General features: G+C 61.0%; 1 protein-coding gene across 2 annotated transcripts; it reads right to left on the bottom strand.

Annotated features, from left to right (window-relative positions):
• Window positions 1-95: 95 nt before the first annotated feature.
• L1CAM (L1 cell adhesion molecule) lies at window positions 96-23,613 on the bottom strand. 2 transcript variants are annotated; one of them, XM_070365942.1, is made up of 27 exons: window positions 23,502-23,613; window positions 14,204-14,399; window positions 10,927-11,032; window positions 10,543-10,745; window positions 9,444-9,566; window positions 9,149-9,319; window positions 8,607-8,718; window positions 8,263-8,447; window positions 7,990-8,121; window positions 7,742-7,885; window positions 7,043-7,154; window positions 6,747-6,913; window positions 6,479-6,635; window positions 6,161-6,285; window positions 5,919-6,029; window positions 5,577-5,774; window positions 5,323-5,393; window positions 4,966-5,188; window positions 4,271-4,386; window positions 3,867-4,068; window positions 3,645-3,767; window positions 3,376-3,549; window positions 3,168-3,287; window positions 2,906-3,061; window positions 2,199-2,333; window positions 1,934-2,006; window positions 96-1,425 (listed from the first exon to the last, which is right to left on the bottom strand). In XM_070365942.1, the coding sequence occupies exons 2-27, from the start codon at window positions 14,277-14,279 to the stop codon at window positions 1,194-1,196; spliced, it is 3,747 nt and encodes a 1,248-aa protein (XP_070222043.1). In that variant the 5' UTR covers window positions 14,280-14,399; window positions 23,502-23,613; the 3' UTR covers window positions 96-1,193. The 2 variants fall into 2 exon arrangements, with proteins under 2 accessions (XP_070222043.1, XP_070222042.1); XM_070365941.1 differs by lacking the exons at window positions 14,204-14,399; window positions 23,502-23,613 and having other exon boundaries at window positions 10,927-13,634.
• Between the last annotated feature and the right edge of the window lie 1,646 nt (window positions 23,614-25,259).

Below are 25,259 nucleotides of genomic sequence, written 5' to 3'. Positions count from 1 at the left end.
CCAGATCGCCCCTGGAAGGCCAGCAGGGTAAGGGGAACAGGCCAGGTGGAACCACAGTGTGGGACCCAGTGCTGGGTAAAATGACAAGAGCACCTCTTTGTTTCCAGGTTTTTATTTGCCTTTTATAATTCTGATATTTATGTACATATATATATATACTTTTTTTTTGTAAAGGGCTCATCGACAGACCAAGCAAAGGCATTCAGGGCGATGGTGGCTGCTGGGAGAACTGATCTTTCCTTTTTTTTTTTTTTGTCTGTTTTTCTTTTTTCCTGGGATGGGATCATCAAAGCTAATTGCTAGAAAACCTAGAAACCACCTACAGACTCAGACATCTGCCTACACACTAGTGGCATATGGGGAAAGGGCGAGGGCACAAACTTGCAAAGTCGTGGTGTATTTACATTTCCAAGGCGGGGCGCTGGGGGGGATCGCTGAGCAAGGGGCTGAACAAGTTCAGACTGGGGTTGGGGGGTGGGTTGCTAAGGGGTCCTGGGGCCGGGGGAGGAGGTGGGCCTGGGCAGGGACAGCGGAGCCCACTTGGATGTTTTCTGGTGGGCACCGAAGGCAGCATGTGTCTGGAACTCCTGAAAGCCAGCTGCAGGGTGGGGTGGGCCAAGTTGACACAGGCAGTGGTGGGGGGACTCTGGTCTGTTCAGATGGCCCCCTCTGTACCCGTGGCCAGCTTGTTCAGTTCCCATCCCAGTTGGAGCAGAGATGGCTGAGAAGATGGGGCAGACAGCGGGGACACCGACTTCAGTCCCCTGTCCCAGTCCTACTGGCCAACGAGTGGCTGGGGCTGGAGGTGCCAACCCTGGTCCTTGGGAGACCCCCTCCACAGCTGTGCCTGCCTCCTCGCCTCAACCACAGCCTCGCCCTGCCCAAAGGCTGGTGAGGCAGCACCTGAAGACTCCTGGCATGTGAGTGGCCCCCGAGCTGGAGTGAAAAAGCAGTGTGTGCCCAAGAAGCAGAGCAGCTGGGTTTTGGCAATCAAGTGGGGACTGGGGAGTCAGAAGAGGGCGTTGAGGCAGCGAGATCCCCTCCTCGGCCCCCGAACTCACTGGAGAGAAGGACGGGCCTCAGTCCCAGGGTCAGGGACCCAGCACAGGCCTTGGGCTGGGCCATCATGGTGATCTCTGATAGCCCCGTGGCCTGGCCCTGGGTGGTGCTCTGCCTGGCCTGGCTGGACCCCGCTACTCCAGGGTCCCGGCGGGGTTGATGGGGGATGTGGCCCCGGAGCTGTCATTGCCCCCTGCCACCTCCTTCTCCTTCTTGCCACTGTACTGGCCGATGAAGGAGCCATCCTCATTGAACTGGACGTCCACGCTGCCTCCGTAGTCCGCCAGGCTGTCATCGCTGCCCAGGGGCTTGATGTCTCCGTTGAGTGATGGCTGGCTGCTACCAAAGGCCTTCTCCTCATTGTCACTGCAAGGGGAGGGCGGGGACCATGGGAGGTGGCCCAGCGGTAGCCAGCAGGAGCAGGCAGCCGCTGGCCTGAGACGGAAGGCCCAGGTTTGCCCCACTTCCGTGTGTTCTGAGCACACTGGGGACAAGGCCTTCACTCCAGACACGTGCAGCTTACATGCCTGCACCCTGGGGGTGTTGGGGCTCCCATCTCCGGATGGGCTGAGGAGGGGTGCCAGTCCAGCCCGTCCCCAGAGACAGGGACAGGGAGGCTTGGGAGCTGAGTGTCAGCATTGTTGGCTGGTCCCTGAACCAGGGAACTATAGGATCAGGAGGCATGGGGAGTGTACAGGCCTGGCACAAATCACCCACAGGAGGGTCCCTGCCCCCAAAGCGTGACAGCCCAGCCTTACCTCTCCAGGGACCTGCCATCACCCCCGCAGCACAAAGGAGAGACAGAGAGATGCAGTCACACACGAAAAGCGCACAACTGGGTGGCCCGGGGGCATGGGCTCCACCCCCAGCTCACCTGTACTCGCCGAAGGTTTCGTCCTTCATGGGCCGGGCCTCTGAGTCCACCTGGGTGTCCTCCTTGTCCTTCACTGCAGACACAGAGCAGGCCCAGCTGCTCACCCTGCCCCATCACCCAGCCTGGCCCCAGGCACATGGGCCTGGTCCTTCACATGCTCAACACTGACAGCTCCCCTCGGGCTACCTGCCCGCCACCCGCAGTGTGCCCATGTTGTCCTGCCCGGGCTCAGGGACCAAGGGGGGGGGCCACAGCCAGGATGTACCCGAGTACTTGCCACCCTTGCTGCGCTTAATGAAGCACAGGATGAGTAAGACAAGAAGCAGGACAACGATGGCACTGATGAAGCCGATGAACCAGCCCTCAGTGGCAAAGCCAGCGGGAGGCAGCCTCACTCGGCCTGCGGAGGGGAGAGGAGGCAGGAGACTGAGGCCAAGTCCAGGGTTGAATGCGGAGGGCCCCCAGGGACACTGCAGTTGCAGGACCCGAGCCCACCCTGTCAGTCCCCAGCCTTGGTCAAGGACCTCCCTCCAAGCCTCTGGCTCCGTCCCCTGCCAACCCCCAACCCTGCCAACCCCCCACACCAGGGACCCCCCCACGCCAGGGACCCCAATTCCAGAGATCCCCCACACCAGGGACCCCCCTGCCAGGGATCCCCACATCAGGGACCCCCCACACCAGGGACTGCACAGGAGCAGCTGAGGACATCTGAGGACTTCAGACAGCCCGGGGGAGGGGCGAGCTGATGGGGAGGGGAAAGTCGGAGTCCCTCTGGGGGAACAGGGAGGAAGAGCTTCAGTAGAAATGGCTTCCCTGGCAACAGGACCAGTGGAGGATGTGAAAAAAAAAGGGCTCTTTTCAGGGACCTGGACTTTTCTCCATTACAAGCCTAGGGGCACAGAGGTTCTGGCGGGGCCGTGGGCAGCTCAGGGATGGAGGGAAGCTGACTAAGCCTGCCCGAAGCCCCCGCACCGGTGCCGTTGGTCTTCACTGCCATCTGGTGCAGGAGCACCTGCTCCTTGAGCAGCTGGATCTCATAGTCGGTGTCAGGCTGCAGGTCCCACTGTGTGTAGGAGCTCTGGTTGTAGCTGACATACTGCGGTGGGAGACGAGCCACCAGCTTCTCGTCTGTAGTGGGTGAGGGCAATTCGACTGAGCAGGGAGGGCCTGGCAGCACCCTGGGTCCATGCCAGCCCCAGCCCCTCTGGGCCCTGAACCCCCATTTGAGGCTCACCCCCCAGGGCTTTGAACCAGATCTGGAACCCGAAGTTGCACTGGCCCTCTTTGGGGACCCAGGAGACCACACTGTAATTCTCGCCAGCCATGGCGGAGATGTTGCCAAAGTCCGGCATCCCTGGCAATGGAGAGAAGAAGGGTCATGGGACCTGGAGGCCGCCCCCTGGCCTGCCCTTGCCGCCTGCTCGGAGCCCACGCCAGCTCACCGGACAAGGCCATGGTGCCTCCTTCCCGTACGATCGCCTCCCCCGGGCCCTCCCTCGTGGTGGCCTGCAGCTGGAATCGGTACCGCAGGCGGGGGCTGAGGTTGGTCAGGTTGTGTGTCCGCAGCTCAGGGTCCGGGAGGTCAAAGGACAACTGCTCCTTGCTCCCGTCATTCACTGCAAGGACAGGTGAGCGGTGGGCTTTGGCCCCCAGTGCAGCCCCCTCCCCGGCTCCCCCCTCCACCCCCTGGCCGGGTCCATGACACACGTACAAGGTTGGTAGGAGAGCACGTAGCCCGTGAGCACACCATTATGGCTGAGTGGAGGCTGCCAGTGCAGCAGCAGGCTGGTATCTGACTGGCACTCCAGGTGCAACGCCTCAGGGTGTCCAGGTACTGTGGGGCACAGAGACCAGCGGCAAGTCCTCGCCCCAGTCACCCCATGTAGGAAGGGACAGGGGGTGTGGAGGTAGGGGTGCAGGGCACAGAGCTCACCTCCCTCAGGGGTGTTGAAGGTCATCCCACTGGCGGGCCCCAGTCCCCTCCCGTTAAAGGCCTGAACCTCTACCCAGTAGGAGCTATAGGGCCGCAGGCCTCCCAGGATGGTGCTGGTGGCATTGGCTGGCACCACCACGTGGCCTTTGTGGACGTGCCTCTTGTTGTGCTTCCTCTGACTGCCTTCCCACCAGTACGTCACCTGCAGGTAGACAGGAGACCCCGGAAGGACAGAAAGGGTCTGGCAGTGACCCGGGTCGGGGTGGGGTGGAGTGTGGGGTGCGTGTTCCCCATGGCCCTCCCAAGGGAGCAACTGGCAGAAACCCAGGCCCAGTCCTATCACTCCTGGTCACCCCACCCATCACCCCAGGGATCTCCCCAGCCCCCATGTGATGGACTCTTACATTGTATCCCCGGAGGTGGCCTTTGACCTGGGCTGGGTCCACAGACTGCCACCTGACCAGCACAGTGCTTGAATTGAGGGCCTTGACGGGTTCCAGCAGAGGGCTTGCCTGGGGGTCTGCAAAGGGCCAGTGACATGGATGAGGCCAGCCCAGGACTCTGCCCACCCAGAGTGGGAAGATGGATTTGGATGCAATGTAACAGGTGGGCAGTTTAATGAGCAAGGGCGTTTACATAGTCTCAGAGTCTCTCCCCGAAGAGAGAGGAAATAGTAACTATGTGACAGAGGAACTAGAAAAGATCTTGACTGCATAATCAAACTGAACATTTGGTCATGTTCTAGATTGGAGGCAAGGGAAGAAGCAGGATAAGTGGATGCCATGCAGGAGATTCTGACTTGGACCATGGACTGCGGGAAAGACAGTCTTGGGCCCCACACTGGGGATATTGGCTACTATCAAAACAGACAGTTAAGTTATAGATACCAACTTATGGATGGTCACTGTCTTTCTGGATTTGCAAGACAGCTTTTTGGTTACGTAAGCAAATAGCCTTACTCTTAGGGAATGCACTGTATTAAGAGGCAGGAGCTGGCACCGGGCTGGATCCCTGAGTCAGTGGCGGAGAGTGGGCCAGAGAGGCACATGTGGGCTCCACCCCACCCCCTGGGTATGGGCAGGGCCAGCCCAATACTCACAGTCCTCTCCAGAGTAGCCGATGGTGATCTGGGGCTCAGGGCCCTTGCCCTGGCTGTTGACGGTCTGGACTTTGATCTCATACGGCACAAAGGTAGATGTATTGGACACCACCAGGAAGGGGTCACTGACGATCTGTTCCTGCCAGGCCCCCTGCATCTCCTGGGGGCGCCACTGCACTCGATACTGAACCTGGGGGGCATTCCAGTCCATCCACCGCAGCGGCTGGAGGGGGAGAGCAGAAAAGAAGCTGGGTGGTCAAGGTCCCCGGTCCTTAGGACAGCCAGTACTTTGGGGGGATAGCAAACCCCTGAGTCCTGATCTGAGGTCCAGGGGTGAGCTCGGCCCAGGATCCTCACCTTCCAAGTGATGACCATGTTGTTGGTCTCATTTCCTTCCCCCTTCACGTCCACGGGGTTCTTCTCTGGGGCTGCAAAGTAATGTAGACACATCAACACTGTGGGCGCCCACCAAGGCCATGAAGGCAGAAGACCAAGGAAGAAATGACCTATTGTAACCCTGGATGTCAGGAGGCAGTCGCTGCCCCAGGGGAACCCCTGGCAGCAAGGGAGCTTGGGCACCATCCCTTTTCCTGACTTTCCCTGGTGCTCACCTGCCTCCGGCGTGACCACAGTCTCAGAGTCCGGGCTGGGCTCCCCAGGGCCATATTTGTTGATGGCAGTGACTCGAAAGGTATAGTGGACATAAGGCGACAGCTTGAGGGTGGTGGAGGTCTGGTTTCCGGGCACCTTGCCCAGGCTGTACCACTTCTCGGGTGCCATCTCCTTGTCCTCAAATTCAATGTCATACTCTGCCAAGAAGTGAACCAGCAGTGGAGTCATCGGTGGGTGGTGAGTAGGGGAGGGGGGGGTCGTGCAAAGTCTGGCTCTCCCAGAGGAAGGGACAGGGAGCCAGAAGGGAGGGCAAACAGAGTGCCATGCTGCTGTCTTCTTACTCTCAATGGGGGCGTTATGGTCATCAGCTGGGCTCCAAGACAGGCGCACCTGGCTCTGCTTCAGCAGGTGGTGATCAGACAGCTCCAGCTGGGGCACAGGTCCGGGGCTCCCTGGGGGCCACAGGAGCTGGATCTTGGGCCCACTCATGACCCAGCTGGCCCACTCCCCCTGCGACGGATGCCTGGGCTCTTGCGTCTCGCTCGCCTCTGTGCCACGAGGTGGATACCCTCTGGGGACTCACCGACCACCAGCAGCTCTGCCCGGCTCTCCACCACATCCAGCTTGGTGCTGGCCACGCAGCTGTAGTTGCCCTGGTCACTGTAGTCCAGGCTGTGGATGACCAAGCGCTCGTCTTCTATGAAGTACCTGGCGGGGGGTGGGGAGTGGGGGCACACTTGTCCTAGCTACTCCTCCCTCCTCCCTCTCCTTCCAGGTTCTTCCACTCAACAGCAGGTCACGCCCCTGCCCCGACATATGAGGCCAGGGGGTCTGGGCATCCTGCTTTACCCCCCCTTTGCCCCCTCCCTCCACCAAGCCCAGGTTGGGGCTGGGCCCGCACTTGTCACTGTCCCCCAACTCCTGCAGGTCGAGAGCATCCCTGCGCCAGGTGGTGCTGTGCTGCAGGGAGGGGTCAAAGGAGGCCTGGCATGTGAACATCACTCGGGAGCCTCTCTTCTCGATTGCACTGCGGGGCCCCTGCATGATCCGAGTGGCATCTGGGGATGAGGACGAGAAGAAGGTCATGCCAGGGTCCCCCAGAGACCGTGACCCTCCCTCAGGGAGGGGCTGCTGGCCACAATCAGCAGCAGCAGGGAGGGGCATCGGACCTTTGACCTGCAGGTTAGCCACAATGGTCACGTTGCTTTGGTCGTTGGCAGCCTGGCAGAAGTAGTGCCCAGTGTCATTGGTCTGGAGGTCTCGGATGCCCAGGGTCCCGTTGGTGTAGGGGAAGAAGCGCTCGTCCTGCAGCACTGTCTTTCCTTCCCTGTCCAGCCTGGCACAAGCAAGGCAGGCCTTGCTCAGACCCCAGTGGGCTGGGACCCCTGGCCCTCCTTGGTTGCCTGGGCTGGAAGATGGCTTCCAGGTGCCCCCCACCCCCTGCCACCAGGGTCAGAGCACGCACCACTGGACGCTGGGCACAGGGGCTCCGAAGGCCTTGCACAGAAGGTAGGCGGTGCTGCCCTGGACTGCCATGTATGTCTCATTGTCTGGGGTCAGGATCTTGGCTGGCAGCTCTGAGCGAGAAGCAGTCAATGGGACACAGGGCCGAACTCAGGGCCGGGCGAGCGCCCACATGCAGTCAGCAGGCAGATGCAGGGATCACCAGGGCAGCTTCTCCCAGGAGAGCTGGCAGCCTCTGGAAGCTGACAGTGACTCCACCAGGCCCCCATGAGCCCTGCCCATCTTGCTTCCCTATGGCCCCTGCCAGGCTGAGCCTCTCTCAGCCTCTTGTCTCAGTCTCCAATATCCTATCAATTATGTGAGGCTCCCCCCCCCTCCACAGACAGCCTGCCTCTTCCTGAAAGCTCTCTGGGTCTCCCCAAGCCCACCTTCCCTGAGGCTTGGGGACAGAAGCATCCTGGCCAGGGTGAGCCTCTGCTCGGGGACCACGCTCAGAGGCTGCTTTTTCGTCTGGAAATACCAGTAAGACCCTGCCCCACTGTTGGCAGGATGGGCGGGAGACATGGGGAAGGCTCCAGACAGGAGCAGGGCAGCCACAGCACACAGACCAGCTGGTGGCTGAGTTGGCCTGGTGGCCTTGCCCGGGGCAGGACTTCAGGGACGGGCCAGGGGGCTATAAGGCAAGGTGGCTGACACTCACCCACAACATAGATGTAGGCATTGGCCAGCAGGAGCCCGTGGCGGTTGCGGGCCTCACACTGGGTCACCATAGTGTCACTGGGCTGCAGATTACTCAGGACCAGGGCTCCATGGTGGATCCGGTATTTCTGGTCCTTGCCCAGCTCTGAGCAGATGGCAGGTGGGCCATGGGCCCAGGGCAGGGCAGTGAGTCACTATCCCCAGGGCCCCCCAGCCTCGCTCCCCATCCCTGCTCAAAGCCCTGCTTACCCTCCACAGGGATCCCATTGATTCTCCAGGTGACCTCCGGTTGGGGCCTGCCCTGCACTTGACAGTCTAGGCGGGCAGTCTCCCCTGGCCCGTACAGATGGCTCTGGGGCTTGTGTAGCCAGTATGGTGCAGCTGCCAGGAAGGGAAGAACTAATATGAGCTCACAGCGGGTGACCAGCTCTCGGGCTGGCCCTGACTCTGCCCACCCTCACCACCCCCCGTGACCGTGGGCATGGCATTCTGGCTGCCTGAATGCCCGCAGTGGCGCCATACCCTCCACGGTGACGTAGTAGGCGTGGCGGTCGCTGCCCAGCGAGTTCTCAGCCAGGCAGCGGTACTCGCCGTCGTCCTCCTCACCCACGTTCAGCAACTGCAGCGTCTTGTTGTGGTTCTGGTAGGTGACCCGGTCGGCTGGCATGGGGCCGCTTGGGCGCAGCCACTTGATGGTGGGCGTGGGGCTGCCCGGGGCCACCAAGCACAGAGGCCAAGGGAGACAGCAGAGGGGAGAGAGGACCGGGCTGCTCAGCCCTGCCCCACAGCAGAGGCTCCACCCATGCTCCGCCCCACGGCAGAGGCTCCACCCCCTGCCCCTCCCCTCCCAGGGGACCCAGACTCACAAGCCCTCAGCTATGCACTCCAAGATCAAGGGCTGCCCCTGCAGGGCCACCAGGTGGCTGCTGGAATTGGTGGGGAAGAGCAAGTGTGGTTTTCTGTCCATCATGCTGTTGGCTGTGAGGAGACAGGGCGGGCAGCATGGCGCACTCTTCCCCAGCTCCGACGCACTAAGTTCCCAGGCTGGGTGACTCTGGACACCCCAGGGAGCCCTCCGAGGCTCAGTTTCATCTTCTTTTTTTTTTAGTTCTACCAGTTTATTGCTACCAACCCATCTCCCTCCACCCTCATGCACACATGCTCAGTCACGTAACCCCATAGACTGCAGCCCACCAGGCTCCTCTGTCCATGGACTTTTCCAGGCAAGAATACTGGAGTGAGTTGCCATTTCCTTCTCCATCCTCCTCTTCTTAAAGAGAGGGCCCTATCTCTGCCCTCACCACCCAGGGAAGGTGTGTGGGCCACGCTGTCTTTGAAGAAGACTGATGGGATGCACCATGAGGGTAGGAGAAGAGTAGGGCAGTGTATCAGAGACTTTGGAACTCACTCGCTTTGACCCGGAGGTCAATGGGTTCCTTTTGAATGATGGTTCGGGTGCCAGGGAAGTGGGCGTGACAGATGTAGTCTGAGTGGTTGTCCGAGGTGAGCACATTAGCAAAGTAGAGGTTGCCATTCTGGCCCATGGTCACCCGCTCATCCTGTTTGATGTGCAAGATCTCTGTGGGCAGGGTGGGGGGGCGGGAAGGAAGGAGGCAGAGGTCAGAGGTCAGGAGCCCTCCCCCGGAACATACACCCACTGACCCGTCCCTTGCCCCTGGCAGCAGCCCCTCGTGGGCACCCACTGCTGTTCATCCAGTAGATCCGGAGTGGCTCTGCACTGGGGGGCGGGTGGCAAGGGAGAATCACCGACTCCCCTTCCTCGACCTCAACAGGTTTCACTGTCTCCTTTGGCCACTTGGGGGTACCTGGAAGGGACAGAGAGGCCGGCCCCGTGGATTTTCCAGTCTCTTCCTGGAGAAGGCAGGGCAGGGGGAGAGGAGGAGGGCTACCCGAGGGCACAGGTTGGCGAGCCAGGACATGACGGAGGCAGAGACTCTGGATCCTCTCTGGGCTCAAGGCTGAGACCAGCGCAGCATGCAGATGAGATGGGCTGGAGGCCAGATGGCCGTGAAGGGTTAACTCTCTACAACTCTTAGCTCCCACCAGGAGGAAGGGATGAGGGCGGGTGGGGGAAGGCTGAGGTGCAGTGATGGGGGGAGGGGAGCCGTGGTGGGATGCTGGAGTCATAGCCCCTTCCATCATCCTGACACAGAAACCATGGCAACGGTTCCCAAGGTAACTGGAGGGGCAGAGGAGAGGAGATGAGTGCAAGCTCAGAAGGCGGAAAGCTCATGGAGGAGGATGGAATGCTTGGGGGGGGAAACCCCAGGGAGAGGGCGACACAGATAAAGACAGAGGCAGACAGCGGTAAGAAGGGAAGCCAGAGAGGTCAGGTGAGAGGTGCACAACGGAGGGGAGAGGAGACACACTGATGGAGGGGACATGGGAGGAGATGACTGGAGGGAAGTGGAGAGCAGACAGCAACTGAGGGGTGGATGGGGTAGAAGCTGAAGCCCAGGCTCAGACAGGCTCAGTCCTGCCCACATTCAGTCAACAAGCCCTCCCAGGGCACTCCCCAGGCAGCAAGCCCCAAGGCCAAGAAGGGAAAAGCACAGAAGAGAGGGAAGGGGGGATGGAGCTGACCAGAAAGAGTGGCAAAAGAACAGGGGGAGGAGGCAAGAGGTGGCTGCAGGCCAGCACGGTGCCCGGTCCCTTGGCACTCTTAATAATCAGCTGAGAGAGGTCAGCTCTCGGGTTGGAGCCTCACACGCGCTCGGCAGATCCGTTTGGGGACCCGCTCACATGCCCCAGACCCTCCCTGGTCCCTGCAGTGCCTCGCACCCTCGGCCATGAGCTGGATCTCGTGGGACATGGCGGTGCCCAGCTTGTTGCTGGCAAAGCAGCGATAGGTGCCCTGGAAGCTCTGGGCAAAGTTGCTGCTGTTGCCCGTGATGCTGAAGGAGCCAGAATGGGGCACCTGGTTCACGATCATGCCCAGTTCCTCTCTGGGTTTGAAGAGGATGCCATCCCGAGTCCAGCGAAACCTGTGGGGCAGAAAAAGGCTCAGAGGAGCCCTGAAGCCGGGCAGCCAGGCCAGGGGCTGGGCCAGGGCGACGACCCTGGCTGGTGAGGGATGCCCAGGAGGGGGAAGGCCCTGGGGACCACAAGGGCTGGGGGGTCAAGTCAGTGGTCAGCCCCAGGGCTTAGAGGGTGACGGTCACTCACTGCACTTCGGGTTTGCCGCTGGCCTCACACTTGAGGCTGACGTCATCTGTGGGGAAGACGACCACACGCCGGGGAGACTGCTCCGTGATGATGGGGGGTTCCATCACTGGGGCAGGAGGGGGGACAGACATAGTGAGCACTTCGGCCCTCACCCTTGTCCCATGGGGACAGAAGCCAGGTCTGGAGCCTGACAGGCCGCATGGCCATTGAGTGGTGGGGCGGGGAGGAGCAAGTTGAGCCCAAAGCAGCTGGGCAAAGGTGGAAGGGACCAGAACAGAGAGAAGATGGCACCAAAAGTCACAGAGAAAGAAACCAGAAGAGAGAGAAGAAGCCAAACAGAAAGACAAAGCATGTGAAAGAAAGAAAAGAGAGACAGGGGAAGCCAAAGGCAGAAGCACCAACAAGGGCAAACCCCTCACGGGGAGAGAGGAGGACCAGAGGGAAGGGTGGACCACCAGAGACAAGTGGAAAGCCAGGGAGGAAACCCACCTGCTGGAGACAGAACAAAGCCGCCCCCCTTCCCCCCGCCACCAGGTGCCACAGGACCCAGGAAGCAGAAAAGACTGCAGCTTGCATGAGGCACAAGGCATACAGGGCCTCCTGGGAAACATTTCCACCCTCCCCTCAACTTACCATGGTGTCCTTCATCTGAGAGATCCATGCAGCAAGGGACAGAATGAGAAAAAGGCTGACAAGTCGCCCCATGGCTTAGGCAGAAAGAAGTAGACAACCCTGGGGGAGGGGGAGGCTGGGAGAGGCTGTAAGAAGGGGACACATGCCACGCTACAGCTATGGCAGGTCAAGACCTCCAGGACACAGCCTGATCGCCAGTTCTGGGGTGGGGCAATGGCCAGGACCAGTAGGCCTCAGCTCTAGCGGGCAGGGAGAAAGAAATCCATGACTTTAACAAAGACTGCACTGTGGCCAGATCCTTGCCTCCTCCTGGCAGGGTCTGCAGAACTGACCCCCCGCCCTCCACCCAGGATACCTTGGAAGCCAGAGAGGCAGACAGCCCGCCTACAGCAGCCCGGGAACACTCCCCTGCTCCAGCTCATATCCCTCCTAATCCAATTAGCACAGCTCAGTGTTTTCAATTACCTGGGCCCAGCGGCCCCCTCCCTTCCAAATCCTCCCCAAGGCCCTGCTGAATCTGAGTTTCTAGGGCCTGCCGGCCCGGCGCCAGGCCTCAATTTCTCCCCTTTCTTCCTCCCAGCCTGCCACCGAGCTCCCTGGAGCTGAGGCCGGGGCTTCTGCCCCCAGTGCCAGCAGGCTTCAGCAGAGCACTGGCTGGGGTGGCTGACAGCAGTGGGCTGCCTCTGAAAGCTTTTGTTTCTGTGGAAGACCTCAGGGTAGGGGCCCCCAGGAGAGAGGACGGGGCTCCCTGGGAACACTGCAAAGAGGGTTCTGCGCTTGGGAGGGGCCAGTGAAGGCAGCCCAAGAGGCAGAGACAGTGAGAGGGACCACAGGATGGGGCAAGCAGGGAAGGAGACAAAGGGGCCTGGAGGGGCCAGGGAGGGAGAGAGCTGGAGGAGAGCTTCCAACTGGGAGGTACCAGGCTGCTCGCCACGTTGCATCAGGGTCAGTAACAAGTGCCAGCCAGTGCCCAGGGCCCCCTTAGACCTGCCGTGGGTCTCCGACACCCCTCTGCATGCAGGTATAGCAGGGTAAGGCCTGAAAGTCACTGGGGAGAGATGAAGGGGGAGGCAGACGAGCACATGTGTGGGAATGTGCCAAAGTATGAGTCTGGGCACATGTGGGCACACCCCAGGCAGTGCTGCAGTGACGTTGTGAGTATCCACCCATGTGCCTCTATACGGATGTGTCTGGCCAGAGTATTTTGGAAGGCTGTGAGTGCCTGCCTGTGTTTACTGTATGACTCTGTGTGGCCTACCTGCTCCTGTGTTCGTGTGGATGGCTGTGTTCCTTTGTATCTCAACCTCTCACTTGTGTGTGCCTGTGTGCCCCCGTGTGTCCTCTTGGGGGGTCTCTGTGCCTGGCTGGATATAGGTGGCTGATCTGTGTGCCTCTGCAGCTAGGGTAGGGTTTCGGGTGTGACTGCACAGAGCTCCATGTGTATATCTAGGGAGACAGCCCCAACCTTTCTTCCCATCAGACCCTCCCCACCTCCTGCAAACCCTCAGGACCCCTCAATGTCAGGGGCCGGTCACGGTCACCTCCCTCAGCCCCTGACCCATTCCTGGCTTGGACAGTCTCCCCCAGCCTCAGCGCACAGCTCATCTCTCAGTGATGCTGGCCTCCAACCGGTGCAGGCTCAGAGACAAAGGCGGAAAGGTGAGGGGGGAGGGGACTGGAGTGAACAAGGAGCAGATTTAAGATACACAAATGCTACCATGTCAACTGTCCCTCACACAAGCCCCAAAGCCGCTTATAGCAGTGTGTTTATATCTCCTGCTCACACTCAGGAGAAAACACCATCACAGTAACATACGGTCCACACACAGACAGGTACTCACAGGCCCGTATGACTCACTAGTACAATCCAATGTCAACAGTCAAATACCTACAGAGCTTCACAAATTTGACCAGTAAGTAGTGGTTAGAGTGACTCACAAACTTACCTACACAGGACATCAAAATCACACTTGGAATATCCCCACTTAGTCAATGTATCACACCATACACATCTAAAAATATATCCAGACAAATTACATAGTCTGTCCAGCTCAAAAGCATACACAAATACTCACGTTCAGTCACAGCCCTGTAGCCACCCTCCCCAGAAACCCCCCTCGAAGGGATTACTCCAACAGCCCCACCCCCAATCCCCCACTAAGTAACTACACATCACATTTTAAGGATCCAGAAGGCTGCTGGATCTTTGCAAGGGGTCTTTTCCTGTCTCAGTTCATGGAAAGGGCTACCAAGGGCCCCATATAGGATTACCCAAGTCAGAAGCCAGAGCGAGGCTTGGTCTAGCTAGCTGAGGACATTCTCGCGCTTGCCCCATCCTTGGCGGGTTGGGGCCGACACTGAGGCCTGAGGGGGCGGGTCAGGCGTCAGGCCTGCTGTCCGTGGTGCTGAAACAGCACCCGCCCTCCCGCGTCTCTGGTCCCTGTCCGTGGTACTGAGACAGCCCGAGTCTTCCACCCGGTCCTTTACAGGGGGATCCAAATTCCGGGTACCTCTTGCGCACTCCGGGCCCCCAGGGAGTGAAGGTCGGGGGGTCTGGAACCCAGAGAAGGTGAGGAGGCAGAAAATAAAGAAAAGCCCAGTGTGGCGGGGAAGGGAGGCGCCGCGGCGCCCTCCAATTACTCACATTCCTCAGGGATCTGGATGAGCACGCAAGGGCTGCAGAGGAGGAGAGGCCACAAGTACCACAGCGCCACGGCCATCTTCCCGGCGGCGCCGGCAGCTCGGCTTTGCCGGCAAAGCCGGCCGGGCTTGGCTCAAGCTCCGGCCGGAGGGAAGGGTGGCTGGTGGGTGGCTGTGGGAGGGAGCCGGGGGTGAGGGCACTGCGAGAGGGAAGGAGGGGAAGGGCAAGGTGAGGGAGGAAAGAGAACGGACGGATGTTAGTGACTAACATCTGGGCGAGCCTGGGCTCCTGGCCCCGCCCCCAGCCCCGCCCCCTCCACTCTTCCCTCCCCCAACCCCCCCATTTTGGAGAAGAAAACCTGGAAGAGACCAGGAGAAGCTGGGCCTCCAGTTCGCATTTCATTCCCTTCCTACTGGCTGTGCCTCCTCCACCAGCTACCTCCCCAGCACAACCAACTTGTTGCCCCATCCGCTCCCCTGGGCATGCCACAGGCTGCTCTGTGCCCATCCTCCCGATGTGTGACTCAAGGGCCCATAAGCAGGTGCCTGTGGGCATGAGTGTGGATTTGGGTGTGCAGTAGCTGTGTGACTATGTGCGTACACACAGGAGGACATGTCCCTCTTCTCTGCAACCGGGAGGCACTCATGAATGGGTGTGTGTATGACTGCAGGCACACAGAAGTATGGGTGTGTGCTCCTGCGCATCTGTGTCTCTGGGGGATGACTCCTGTCTGCTATCTCTGTGCGCACACACAGCATGCACACACACATATGTAGAGAACCCTCGTCACAGTCTTATTGCTGGGGGTTTTGGAACCAACTGGTCCTTGGGTGCTGTTCAGGCCTAAAAACCTGGTAGGGGACAGGGAGACTAGGGAAGTGGGAACACGGCAAGAAGGGAAGGGAACCAAGAAGTCTGCATTTCATTGAACAGGTTGAGGGAAAAAGAAGAAAGAAGGGGAAAGGAAGCCTGCCCTCAAGAAGTGGCAGGAGGGAGTCAAGGAGGAAAGCACCTCTCAGCTGTCCCTTGGGCTCCTAGGGGGCCAACAGAGGCAACTGTGGCCTCCCCCCTTCCAGATACTCCAAGCCAGGCTCAGAGCAGGGCTCAGGGAAAGCTCTGGGACAGCATTTCTTACATCTAGAGTGTCTGGCAGGCCCACCTTCTGGATTTTTTTTCTGAGTCTTCAGGGCTCAACTGATAGATGTGTCCACCCCAAGCCCAAGTCTATCAGCTATATGCACAGGCCACCTCTGCATGCCAGAAGGCCCAGTGACCGAGGGCCCAGTGGAGGGTGCTTCTCTGCCAACAACGAGAAGAATGGCCTGGTCACTTCCCCAGGGCACTTCCAAGAAGACAGAGAGTTGTGACCCCCAAACAGGAAGAGGTGTGAGGAAGAGACAATAGTAAAAGTGACCGAGAGCTTCAGGGCTGGAGCTTGGATGTGATGCCTGAGCTCACCAAGTCCATCCCAGGCAAACTCCCTCCCAGCCAGGACCTGATCAACATGGGACCAGCCTCATTCAGAAGGCAGCAGCAGTGGGTGTGGAGGCCTGGAATGCTATGCCAAGACATCCAGACTCAGTCAATCAGGAGGCAGCCAGAAGCCACAGCTTGGTTTTGAGGAAGGTGACCTGAGAAGTATGGTGAATTCAGCAGACTGCCCTGGGACCCAGCAGGCAAAATAGACAGTAGCGAATAGCTGCCAGCCTAGAGCTCTCAGACTCCCAGACCCAAAGCTGGAGGGGGAGGCGGGGAAGGAAGCACCCAGGTGGGTCAATGTGGACAGGCTGATGGCCGAGAGAGTGACCAGGAGAGTAAGTGGCAATGGCCTGGTCACTTCCCCAGGGCAAGAGCCAAGCTGGGTCCCAGAAAGGAGGCAGTCCACCAAGTCAACGCAAGCCGGGTGGGCCTCACGCGACCTTGGCCTCAGCTTCAAGGCCTGTAGGAAGCAGTAGGAGACTCAGATCAGAGGGCAGGCAATCAAACAGCTGCCTTGGGAGCTCTGAGTGCTCTGGTCTTCAGAGGGGGAGGGAAGGGAGACAAGCAAGAATCTCCAAGGCTGTCCTTCTGGGCTGTGAGGCTGGAGCATTCCCTTTTGCTGGAAAGAGGATGGCTGCTTGTCCCCAGAATGGGGTTTGGCATGTGTACCCTGGTGTATATGCAGGGGATACAGGATAGCCCCAATCCCTGTGGGCTCCACTTACTGCCCCATCCTGACACCCCGCAGTCTCACATTCAAACTCTTTTAGTCTCCTGGTCTTTGCCACCCAGCTCACCACCTTCCCAGGCCCTTGGAGCCTGGGCAGGAGCCAGAAGGTGGGGAGGCCCCTGACAGCTGTGGCTGGGTCTCTGATCTCTCCCCATTCCTCAGGCAATTACAGAGCAAGCAGCTCAGGTTGTCAGCACAGCAGGCCCCCCACCCCCCATCAGCACCTCCAGGGGCAAAGGAGGCGGGGGAGTGTTCCACAAGCTGGTGTACAGATGGAGCCAAGGCCACGTCTGCAAAGGCGGGGTGGGGGCCGCTGAGGGGGGGCAGGCTGAGGAAGACTGAAGGGTGACAGACAGGGCGAGAAAGAGGCAGGAGGGAACAGGAGAGACAGAGCAGGAGGGCTTGGGGGGGTCGGGGGGCAGGGAATGGGAGACAAAGACAGATGCTGGACCACCACAGTAACCCATGTGGAGAAACCCAGAAACAGAGACCTGGACAGCAGGGAAAGGGAGGAGAAGGGTGAGGAGCACAAAGGACAAGACAAAAAGCAAAAAGCAACTGATGAGAAATGGCCAAAAGAGCAAGATGAGTGAGGGGTGTGTATGTGCGTGCGTGCTTGAGTGTATGTGTGAGTGTGTGCAAGCCCAGGGGCACCTCTTCCACATCCTTGTAGACAGGGGTGTGCCAGGAAAGGGCCACAGAGGGAGAGATGGACCCGAATCACAGGAATGGGGCTTCTTGGGCTCGGAGGGCAGACTGGATGGTGGAGAGACCAACAGAAGGCAGAGACAAACAAAGCCTGCAACAACAGATACAGAGCAGCAGGGCCCTGACCACTTGTGGCCGTAGGATGGGGGGCGGTTACAGACGAAACAAGCCGCTGCTGGCAGACCCTTAGGAAGCAGGTGGGGAGTCCCACAAGGGAGGAGGGACAAGTACTCAGAGGACCTCGCTCCAAGATTTCTGCTGGCACACAGTGAGCCGCCCCCAGGCAGAGGGGGTGCCCGTGCGTCCATGGGCCAGCTCAACAGTGAGTGCCCGCACGCTGGGGGAGGAGAGACCAGGGCGGGCTGAGTACCCCTCCTCCATGAGGCCTCCTGCAAACTCAAGAGGAGGGGCAGGCAGGGAGGGAGATAGGGTGTGGCAGGCTCTGAGATGCAAGAGCCAGCAGGGAGTACCTCAGTGAGACCCTGGAGGAGCCCCACCCTGCCACACCCTGAATCCTCAGGCCAGTCCTCTCCTCCAGCCTCCATCCTCTAAATGGGGACAGGGCGGGGCGGTGTGGGGGGGGGGGGCGGGCACACTTGGGAGGCTGTGAAGCCAGGTTGGGATCTGGGAGGGCTGCTTTTCTCCTTGCACACACCCTGGGAATCTCCTGGCTGGCCTCCTCCCGGGCCCTTCCCATCGGACAGAAATGCTCCTGCCACAGGAAGGTGCCCCTGCTGGTCTGTTCTGAGCAGGGGGCAGGGCTGGGGGCTCAGCCTGGGTATATAAGATAGTCCAGAGTGGCAGTGCCAGGGCCATGATCTGGTAGGCCTGAAGGGGTGCTTGGGGGCACCTACACCTGGGCTGTCTGCTCAGCAGGGCTGGTGGGGAATCTTCCAGGCTGTCGATGGGTATACAAATGGGGTGGGGTGTGTGTCACCTCCACCCCAGGCACTGTGTTTCTTTAAGGCTCCTCCTCGCCCTCCCCACCAGGCTATGGCTGGCGGGTTTCCATGGAGATGGGAGCCAGCTCGCTCCACTGGCAAAGATGGGGGAAGAAGGGAGGAAAGCTTGCCGCAGCCTAATGGGTAATTTAGATACTACAGAAAAGAGGCTCCTGGGTGGGAGCCCTCACAGGTACTGAGGTGGAGGGTGGGGGTGTGGGGGCGGCCGGAAGTCTTAGAGGAAGCTGCTGAGTCCTCGGTGATCCCAGCCTCGCCCCACTCTCAGGGAGAGCACACCCTCAGCCCCTTCAAGGCTGCGGTCTCCAAGGCAACACCAGCTCACCTGTAATGGACCATTCTCCTTACAGGGTAAGGAAGGGGTGGGGCAAAGGTTAACTCTTTGTGGGAGAGAGGGGAGAGTGGACGGTCTCCACTGAGAAAGGAAGAGGGGGGAATCTCCCCAAAGGCAGTCAGACATTTCCCCCTTTCCTATTTTATTAACTGAATTTGTGGCTAGCACGTCCCACAAGCCAGGGACACTTCTAAATACCCTTACATGCATCACTCATTGAATCCTGAAAATGACCCTGGGGGAGCAGTACTATCATTATCTCCATTGTATACATTGAGGAAACTGAGGCTCAGAGAACCGGAGCACCATGCTCACCAGGTATGGGGTTCTAGATGGCGTGGGGGCCCCCAAAGCCTCCAAAGACAACTCCGGGGGGGTCAGCTCGCCTCTGGGCCTCTCAGGCATCTTTGTGCGTGCACCTGCCTGCATTTGCAGAGGGTCAGGGGTCTGGACAGGGATGCGCTCCAAGCCGGCCTGCCCCCTGGGGAAGGGCCTATTTGCTAGGCAGATGGCAGGCAAATGCGGGCAACTGGGAGGGAACTCTTGGGAGCGGGCCACGCGGAAGTAGAAGGTGACCCACATCCCATCTCAGCACAAAGCAGAAACCACCCTACCCCTCAACCCCCTTCCCCGCTGCCCCCCCCTCAGGACTCTGCACAAGAGAAGGCAGACAGTTCTTGGTTTCTGGCTCCTCTCTCCCTGGCCATGCAGAACCTTGGGATGCTCTGACCCCTTTCTGTAAACCAAAGGCTCCAGGGCCCCCCTCACAAAGACCTGGCTACCTAGAGGGCCCCTCTCTCCAGATACAGCTTAGGGGCAGCATGGACTCCCTTCCTGGGCAGCAGGGAGGTTCCCAGGGTGTGTGACCAGTTGGGAAAACTGATGCCCACGGCCTAAAATGGGGCCCCTCATCCCCTCTAAGCCCTCCCTCTGGGTCTGGAAAGTGGGCTCAGAATAAGATCGCAAGCCCCCATCCTGAGAAATGAACCTGGCACCAGAGGGGGCTGGGGGCTTCAGGGACCGGGCAAGAAGGGGCGACATATATCCACTCCAGGACCCCAGAGGAGAGAAGGTGGCAGGTCCTGTGGGAGAGGAAAGGTGCCCAGCCAACAGGAGAGGCAGGAGGGGCCCGGCCCAAGGCCCACCCGGAGCTGCACAGCCCCACTGGCCCCGGGACAACTGGCCCAAGCGAGAAGGGGCCTCCTGGAAACAGCTCAGACACAGCCGGCCCCTCTGGTTGCCTCAGGGCTCCCTGTTCCAAAGGGTTAAAGGGCAGAGGGGGCACCGGAAGCCTGGAGATGGACAATGGAGGCTCTGTTGTCCCCTGGGCCTCAGCATTCCTAAGGCATGAATGCAGGCGGCCAGGGGAGGGGCCAGAGGGCACCCCGCCCCCCAGCAGGAAGCCTCTGCAGCACAGGGGCGCAGGGAAACACACACACACACACACACAGCCTCCTCCAAAGCCACCACCAGCATCAGCCCCGCCCCTTCCTAGCACAGGATCCACGCGGGTACAGGACAATCTGTGTGCATACGCTCTCCCAAGCACACGCACACACACACAATTGCACACGTGTAATGAGATGGCTAATGCCCATGCATGCAAATAGGAATATGGGGAAGCTGCACACACACACACACACACACACACACACACACACACACACACACACAAAGCTGCCCGGTGCAAACCTCCAGACCAGCTGCCTGGCTCTGAACACTTCTGAGCAAAGCCTGGCTCCTGGAACACACCAGAAGGGCAGGAAGGGCCAGGCCTAGGACACCACAGCCCTCCTGCTCCTCTCAACCGGAGGTTGTCCCCGTTGGCCCCGCTAAGTTGAGGGCCAGAGGCTGGCAGGGACTGCCCCGTGGCAGGGGAGAGGCAGGGTCTGTGACCCCCTCCCCCAGCTGTGTGACCTGGGGAGAACACGGTGGGGGGTGGGGGCATAGGCCCAGGCCTTGGGTGGGGGGCACTGGACAAAGAAAAGCTTCTGGAAAGACCAGCAGTCCATCCAGACCCTCCCCCTGCAGAGGAACTCACCACCCTCCCGGCCCCTCCCGCTTTCAGACCACAGCCTCTAGGAAGCCACAAAGATCCTGTTGATGTCTGGGGAGAAGGTGGGCTGGCCTTTGCTGATTGCCCCCAGTCTTCTGCTGGTGGCCACCAGGCGTCCCCACCCCCCACCCCGGCCACCCTGCAGGTCAGACAAAGCTCCATGGGAGGCCGGGGCCCAACCCAGTGGACCGGGCTGGGAGGTGGTCATGCTGAGAGGGGAGACAGACAAAAGGGGAAATTGGGAGACAAGGGACAAGGGCGTCTGGGGACTGAAGAGAGGGGGACAGTGGAATGCCCCCCCCCCCACAGCGAGGGGGCAGGAAGCAAGCAGAGGGAGGAGGAAGCTGACAGGTGGGGGGCGAGGGTATAAAGAGACAGCTGAGAACAGGGTACGGGGCGGGGGGCGGGGGAGCATCCAGGAATGGCCAGGTCAGAGCTAGCAGGAGGGAGAAAGACGGGGGAGGTAAGACGGGGGAGGTAAGGCCCCACCCAGGGACCTCAACCCAGCCTTCCTAATTAGGGGAGGAGGGACAGGGCCAAGCCAGCAGCCCACCTGGGACCCTAGAGCAGGGATTCAGATCCTCTCTCTCCCTCACGGTCCACATCCCAGGGTGGGGCACAGCCCTGGGTGGGCGGTGCTCTGGATGGCCACTGATGCCATGTGGGGGGGGCCCGGTGGAAGAGGGAAGTGGGCCCCGTTATTCTGTTCTCCCCCAGAACAGGCCCCTGCTCAACCCAGAGCACCCGCTGGGAAGCTGCTCCCACCCACTCCTGTTTCACCCCCAAGAAGGGGTTGGAGAAAGGCTTCCATCGCACCTTCGCCCTGGCTCGCCAGGCCAGGTACGGCAAGGCTGCCTGCCCCCTGGACAGAAAGAGTGCCCCAGGAGACATTCTGTCTATCGAGAGGGGCACCAGGGACCGTCTGCCTTGAAAAGGACCTTGTAGATGAAGGGGTCCAAACCCCACGTGACAGCCAAGAACGCCACGATTCAGAAGGGAAAGGGCAGAGGGGCCTGCATCGCTGGGCCATGGAATGGCGGGTGTGGCACAGGGGCGCCTCCCCAGCTGGCCTCGCCCAAGTGCATGCCATGGAAGCTACCCACCCCAGCACAGGAGGAGGCTGACAGGAGCACACAGCCTGGGCACGTCTGCCCACTGGAGTAGGCCCGGGACAAGGCCCTGCCTCAATTCTTGCCTCCTCTTACCCTGCAGGGAGTCACAAAGGAAAACAGAAAACCCATCTGGAGACAAAGAAGGTGCGGGTCCAGTGTGTCCCTGGCTTTTCCATGGGCGGGCCTGAGCCTGGTTCAGGCCGGCACCTGGCAGGGCATGCTGCCCCATGAATGAATGTGCGCCCCATGGGCCCCAGAGCTCCTGAGCTGGGAGGAGCTCCCAACTGCCCGGTGGCAGGGGGCTGGGTGCTGGGGGAGGAGCCTTTTGGGAGTGGTTTGTAGCCAAGCAGGGAGACTGAGGCTGGGGTGTGCTGAGCGGGGGTCTCTCTCTGTGATCAGATCCCCAAAGATCCCTAATTTCTTTTGTTCTATTTTTTGTATATTTCAAGCCTACCACAATAAGATGTATTACTTTGGGGATCACACACACACACACGTGAAGAGAAAGAGACACACACATGAAAAGAAAGGATGTAGCAAAGACAAACGTCAGGCGGAGGGGTGTCGCAGCCTCAGCACTGATAAGGACTTGCCATGTGGCCATAGATTAGCCAAGAGCCCCCCACGAGAGCTAAGGAGCCCGTGGGTGCACCTGTGGGTGTTGCATGGAGGCCCTGTGATTGGCCAGGCCGGGCTGAGCTCCATCACCTGCAGCAAGGCGTTGGTCAGAGGCAAGAGGCCTCCCACCCCACCCCAGCCACCCCACAGGGGACCAGGAAGGTGGGACTCGGGGCACTTCATGGGAGGGAAGGGTGACTGGCTTATTCACCCTCAGGGCCACGTGAGTCAGCAGAGATGGCACCCAGTTGCCCAGAAGCCCATGCTCTCTGGGTGGAGTTAACTGAAGTAGGGTACCTCCATGGAAGAGGGTGTCAGGCCCCCCACATCTTGGGGGGACCGGATGGCCCTAGGCCTGCCAACCAAGAGTCTCCGAAAATGTACCCTAGGAAAGGGCAAGAGGAATCGCCGTCTCCTCCCATAACCAGCCAGCCAGAAGGAAGACAGCCATGGGTGCAAGCCCTGCAGTGGGCAGGGCCGAGTCACGACCAGACCAACGCGGCCCCCCCTTCCTGCAACCCCCCCACCTGATGGGCCACAGTCTACATCCATGCGCCCAGCGGCACCCTAGTGGGTGCCCAGGCCCACCTCACTCGGGGTTTCCTGTTTGGGTCCCGAGAGCCCGCAGAACCTGCGGGCTCCAGGGCAGGAGACTGGTCATGGCACAAGGTGGGAGGAGAACCCTGGAGAGGCCAGGTTGAGGTTTAGAAAGCAGGAGAACAAAGCCCCCCTCTCCTACCTTGGGGCGGAGAGTCGGGCAGCGCCCAGCCCAGTTCCCTCCCCTCCCAGGGGCGGCCGAGTCCAACCTGCCTCGAAAGCACACGGGGCAGCTGAATGTTCCACCAAACAGGATCCTGAACGGGGAAAGGGGGCAGCCACGCCCAGGGCCACACCCCACGGCGGCTGATGGGGACGCCTGGGTGGGGGTCCCTGGGTCTCACCCCTCTCGCCTTCTCACCCGCGCACGCACACCCGGCGAGACGTGCCAACTTCGGCCCCCCATCGGCCCGCACCGACCCTGCCCGACTCCCCCCGGAGAGACGGCACTGGGGGTACCGCCCAGGTAGTCTTCACCTGTCGGGGATGCTCCTTCCCTGCCCCGCTGCGCTCCGCGGGGCCCGGAGCCGAGCGCCCGGCCTGGGTGGGGCTCTGGCCGCTCCGCTGGTGGTTGCGGGCTGGTCCGGGTGGGGCTCCCCGCTCTCGCCCATCCGCCCACCCCTCCAACCCCCCAGGGCAGGGCTGGGACAGGAGGCTCGGGGCGCTGCCCGCGCGGCCCGTGCGCGAGGGCTGGCCTGGCCGCCTTACCTGCGCTGCGGCCGCCGCTCGGGCTGCCCGCCCAGCCTCCACACGCGCCGGCCTCGGACCCGCCGCCCGAGCGAGACTGCGATGCTGATGCTGCGGCGGCCGCGGCTGCGGGGCGGGGGCGGGGGCGGGGCGGGGCGGGCGTGCGCGCGGGGAGGGCGGGGGACGTGGGGGCGGGGGGAGTGAGATCACCTTCCCGCCGCCCGCCCCGCCCCGTCGTGCCCCTCGTCCCAGCGGGACCCGGCGACCGAGGCCGGCGCAGGCCGGGGAACCCCGGTGACCCCCCTCGGGAGCTCAGTGGCATCCCGGCCGCCGGGTCCCGCCGGACCCGCACCCGTAGCCCTGGAGTCCCTGGCCCGGCGGCGCCCCGCAGCCGGGCATCCGCTCCGCAGTGGAGGTCCCGGGCAGGAGTCTCGGAGCTGGTGTGCCCCCCGAGGCGTAGTGCCGGGCGGCGGAGAGAGGAATCGGGGAGCGAGGTGGGGGGAGGAGAAACAGATGACCCCCAGACTCCACCCGGCCTTCGAGGGCGCTGGCGAGCGGCGGGCACCCACACACCAAGCGGGCTCGGCCGCGCCCTGGCCGGGGGATGTTTGGACCGCTCATCTCCCCCGACCTCCGGCAGGATTCCCGAGTTTCTCAGCTCTTTCTGGAACCTCTCCTAGGAGCTCTGTCCGCTGGGGCCTGGATCTCAGCCCGCCAGGGAGGCACAGCGGGGCGCGCGCTCCTGAGCAGCGCAGAGCCCAGGAAAGGGGGGTGTGCAGAGGTGGCTGAGAGGGTCTCCCGTCGAGCTGCCATCACACATCCCCAGAACTACTCCCCCACCCCCCCTTCCCCCGCTCTCTGTCCCTTTTCCTGGGGTCTGATTTCTTTGTCCTGGGGAATGGCCTCATCCCGACCTCTCCTGGTGGCCCAGCCCTCCCCCTCTCTGGAAGGCCCCCGGGGACCATCCCCTCCCCAGCGCCCCCTACCAGGGCTGGCGGCCATGACCTCTGAGGCCACGAGGAGGGCAGAGCTATTCCGGAGCCAGCCGAGCCCAGCCGCAGGGCAAGGAAGGCCTAGGGCCCAGATGGCAGATTGCGGCCCTGGTGGCCATGGTATTTTTATGGGCATGCCTGTGGCCCAGTGAAGCATACTCGGTCCCTCAGCTCGGCCTCCTAAGGCAAGTCGTGCAAGTCGCAAGAGGCCTTCGTGGTAGGGGGCCTCGATTCGCCATCCCACCTCACAATCCCTGGAAGGGGAGACTTTGAGTGGTCCCTCGTGCCCCCAGGGAATGTCTGGATGCAAGGTTGCCAGGCTTCTTCAGGATCTTGAGTGAAGCGGGGGGCTGGGGCAGGGAGAACCAAGGGAGTCTGGGGCAAGGTGTGTCCCAGGGTGGCCAGTGGCCCCCTACCCTTCGATTCCAAAAGACCCAGGGCAGGAGAGCTGGCTGGGCCTTTGTGCCAACCGGCCGGCCCCTTCAGGAGCTGTGAGGAGGCTGGGGCTGGCTGGGGCACTAGGCCAGTAGGCTGGGAACTGGGCTTGGAAGAAGCTGGGCAGAGGGCAGGCATGGGCACCCAAGACGGGGTATTTTCCATGAGGCACTGAGCTGCGGTTGGCTTCCTGCCTCTGCTCTGATCTGATCTCCGATAGGCTTAGCTTCCTGCCGGCTCTGATCTGACCTCTGATAGGCCTGGCCTGTGCCTTCACTCAGCACCCTCCCCTCCCCCCCACCCCCAAGTTCCCAAACTCTTCGGCCAGCTGCAATTAAGGACCCTAGGGTTC

This window comes from Bos mutus, chromosome X, assembly GCF_027580195.1.
Source record: "Bos mutus isolate GX-2022 chromosome X, NWIPB_WYAK_1.1, whole genome shotgun sequence".
Taxonomy (NCBI): domain Eukaryota; kingdom Metazoa; phylum Chordata; class Mammalia; order Artiodactyla; family Bovidae; genus Bos; species Bos mutus.
This window is presented reverse-complemented; position numbering and strand designations above follow the sequence as displayed.

What these genes read in the sequence shown, in the direction of transcription:
- L1CAM (XM_070365941.1), bottom strand. Translation starts at nt 11,537, where the DNA reads ATGTTTCCCAGGAGGCCCTGTATGCCTTGTGCCTCATGCAAGCTGCAG. An exon ending in CAATGGGATCCCTGTGGAGG is followed by an intron (nt 7,886 to 7,989) that starts GTAAGCAGGGCT and finishes CCATCTGCTCAG; the next exon opens with AGCTGGGCAAGGACCAGAAA. An exon ending in CAAGGGTGGCAAGTACTCGG is followed by an intron (nt 2,007 to 2,198) that starts GTACATCCTGGC and finishes CTGTGTCTGCAG; the next exon opens with TGAAGGACAAGGAGGACACC.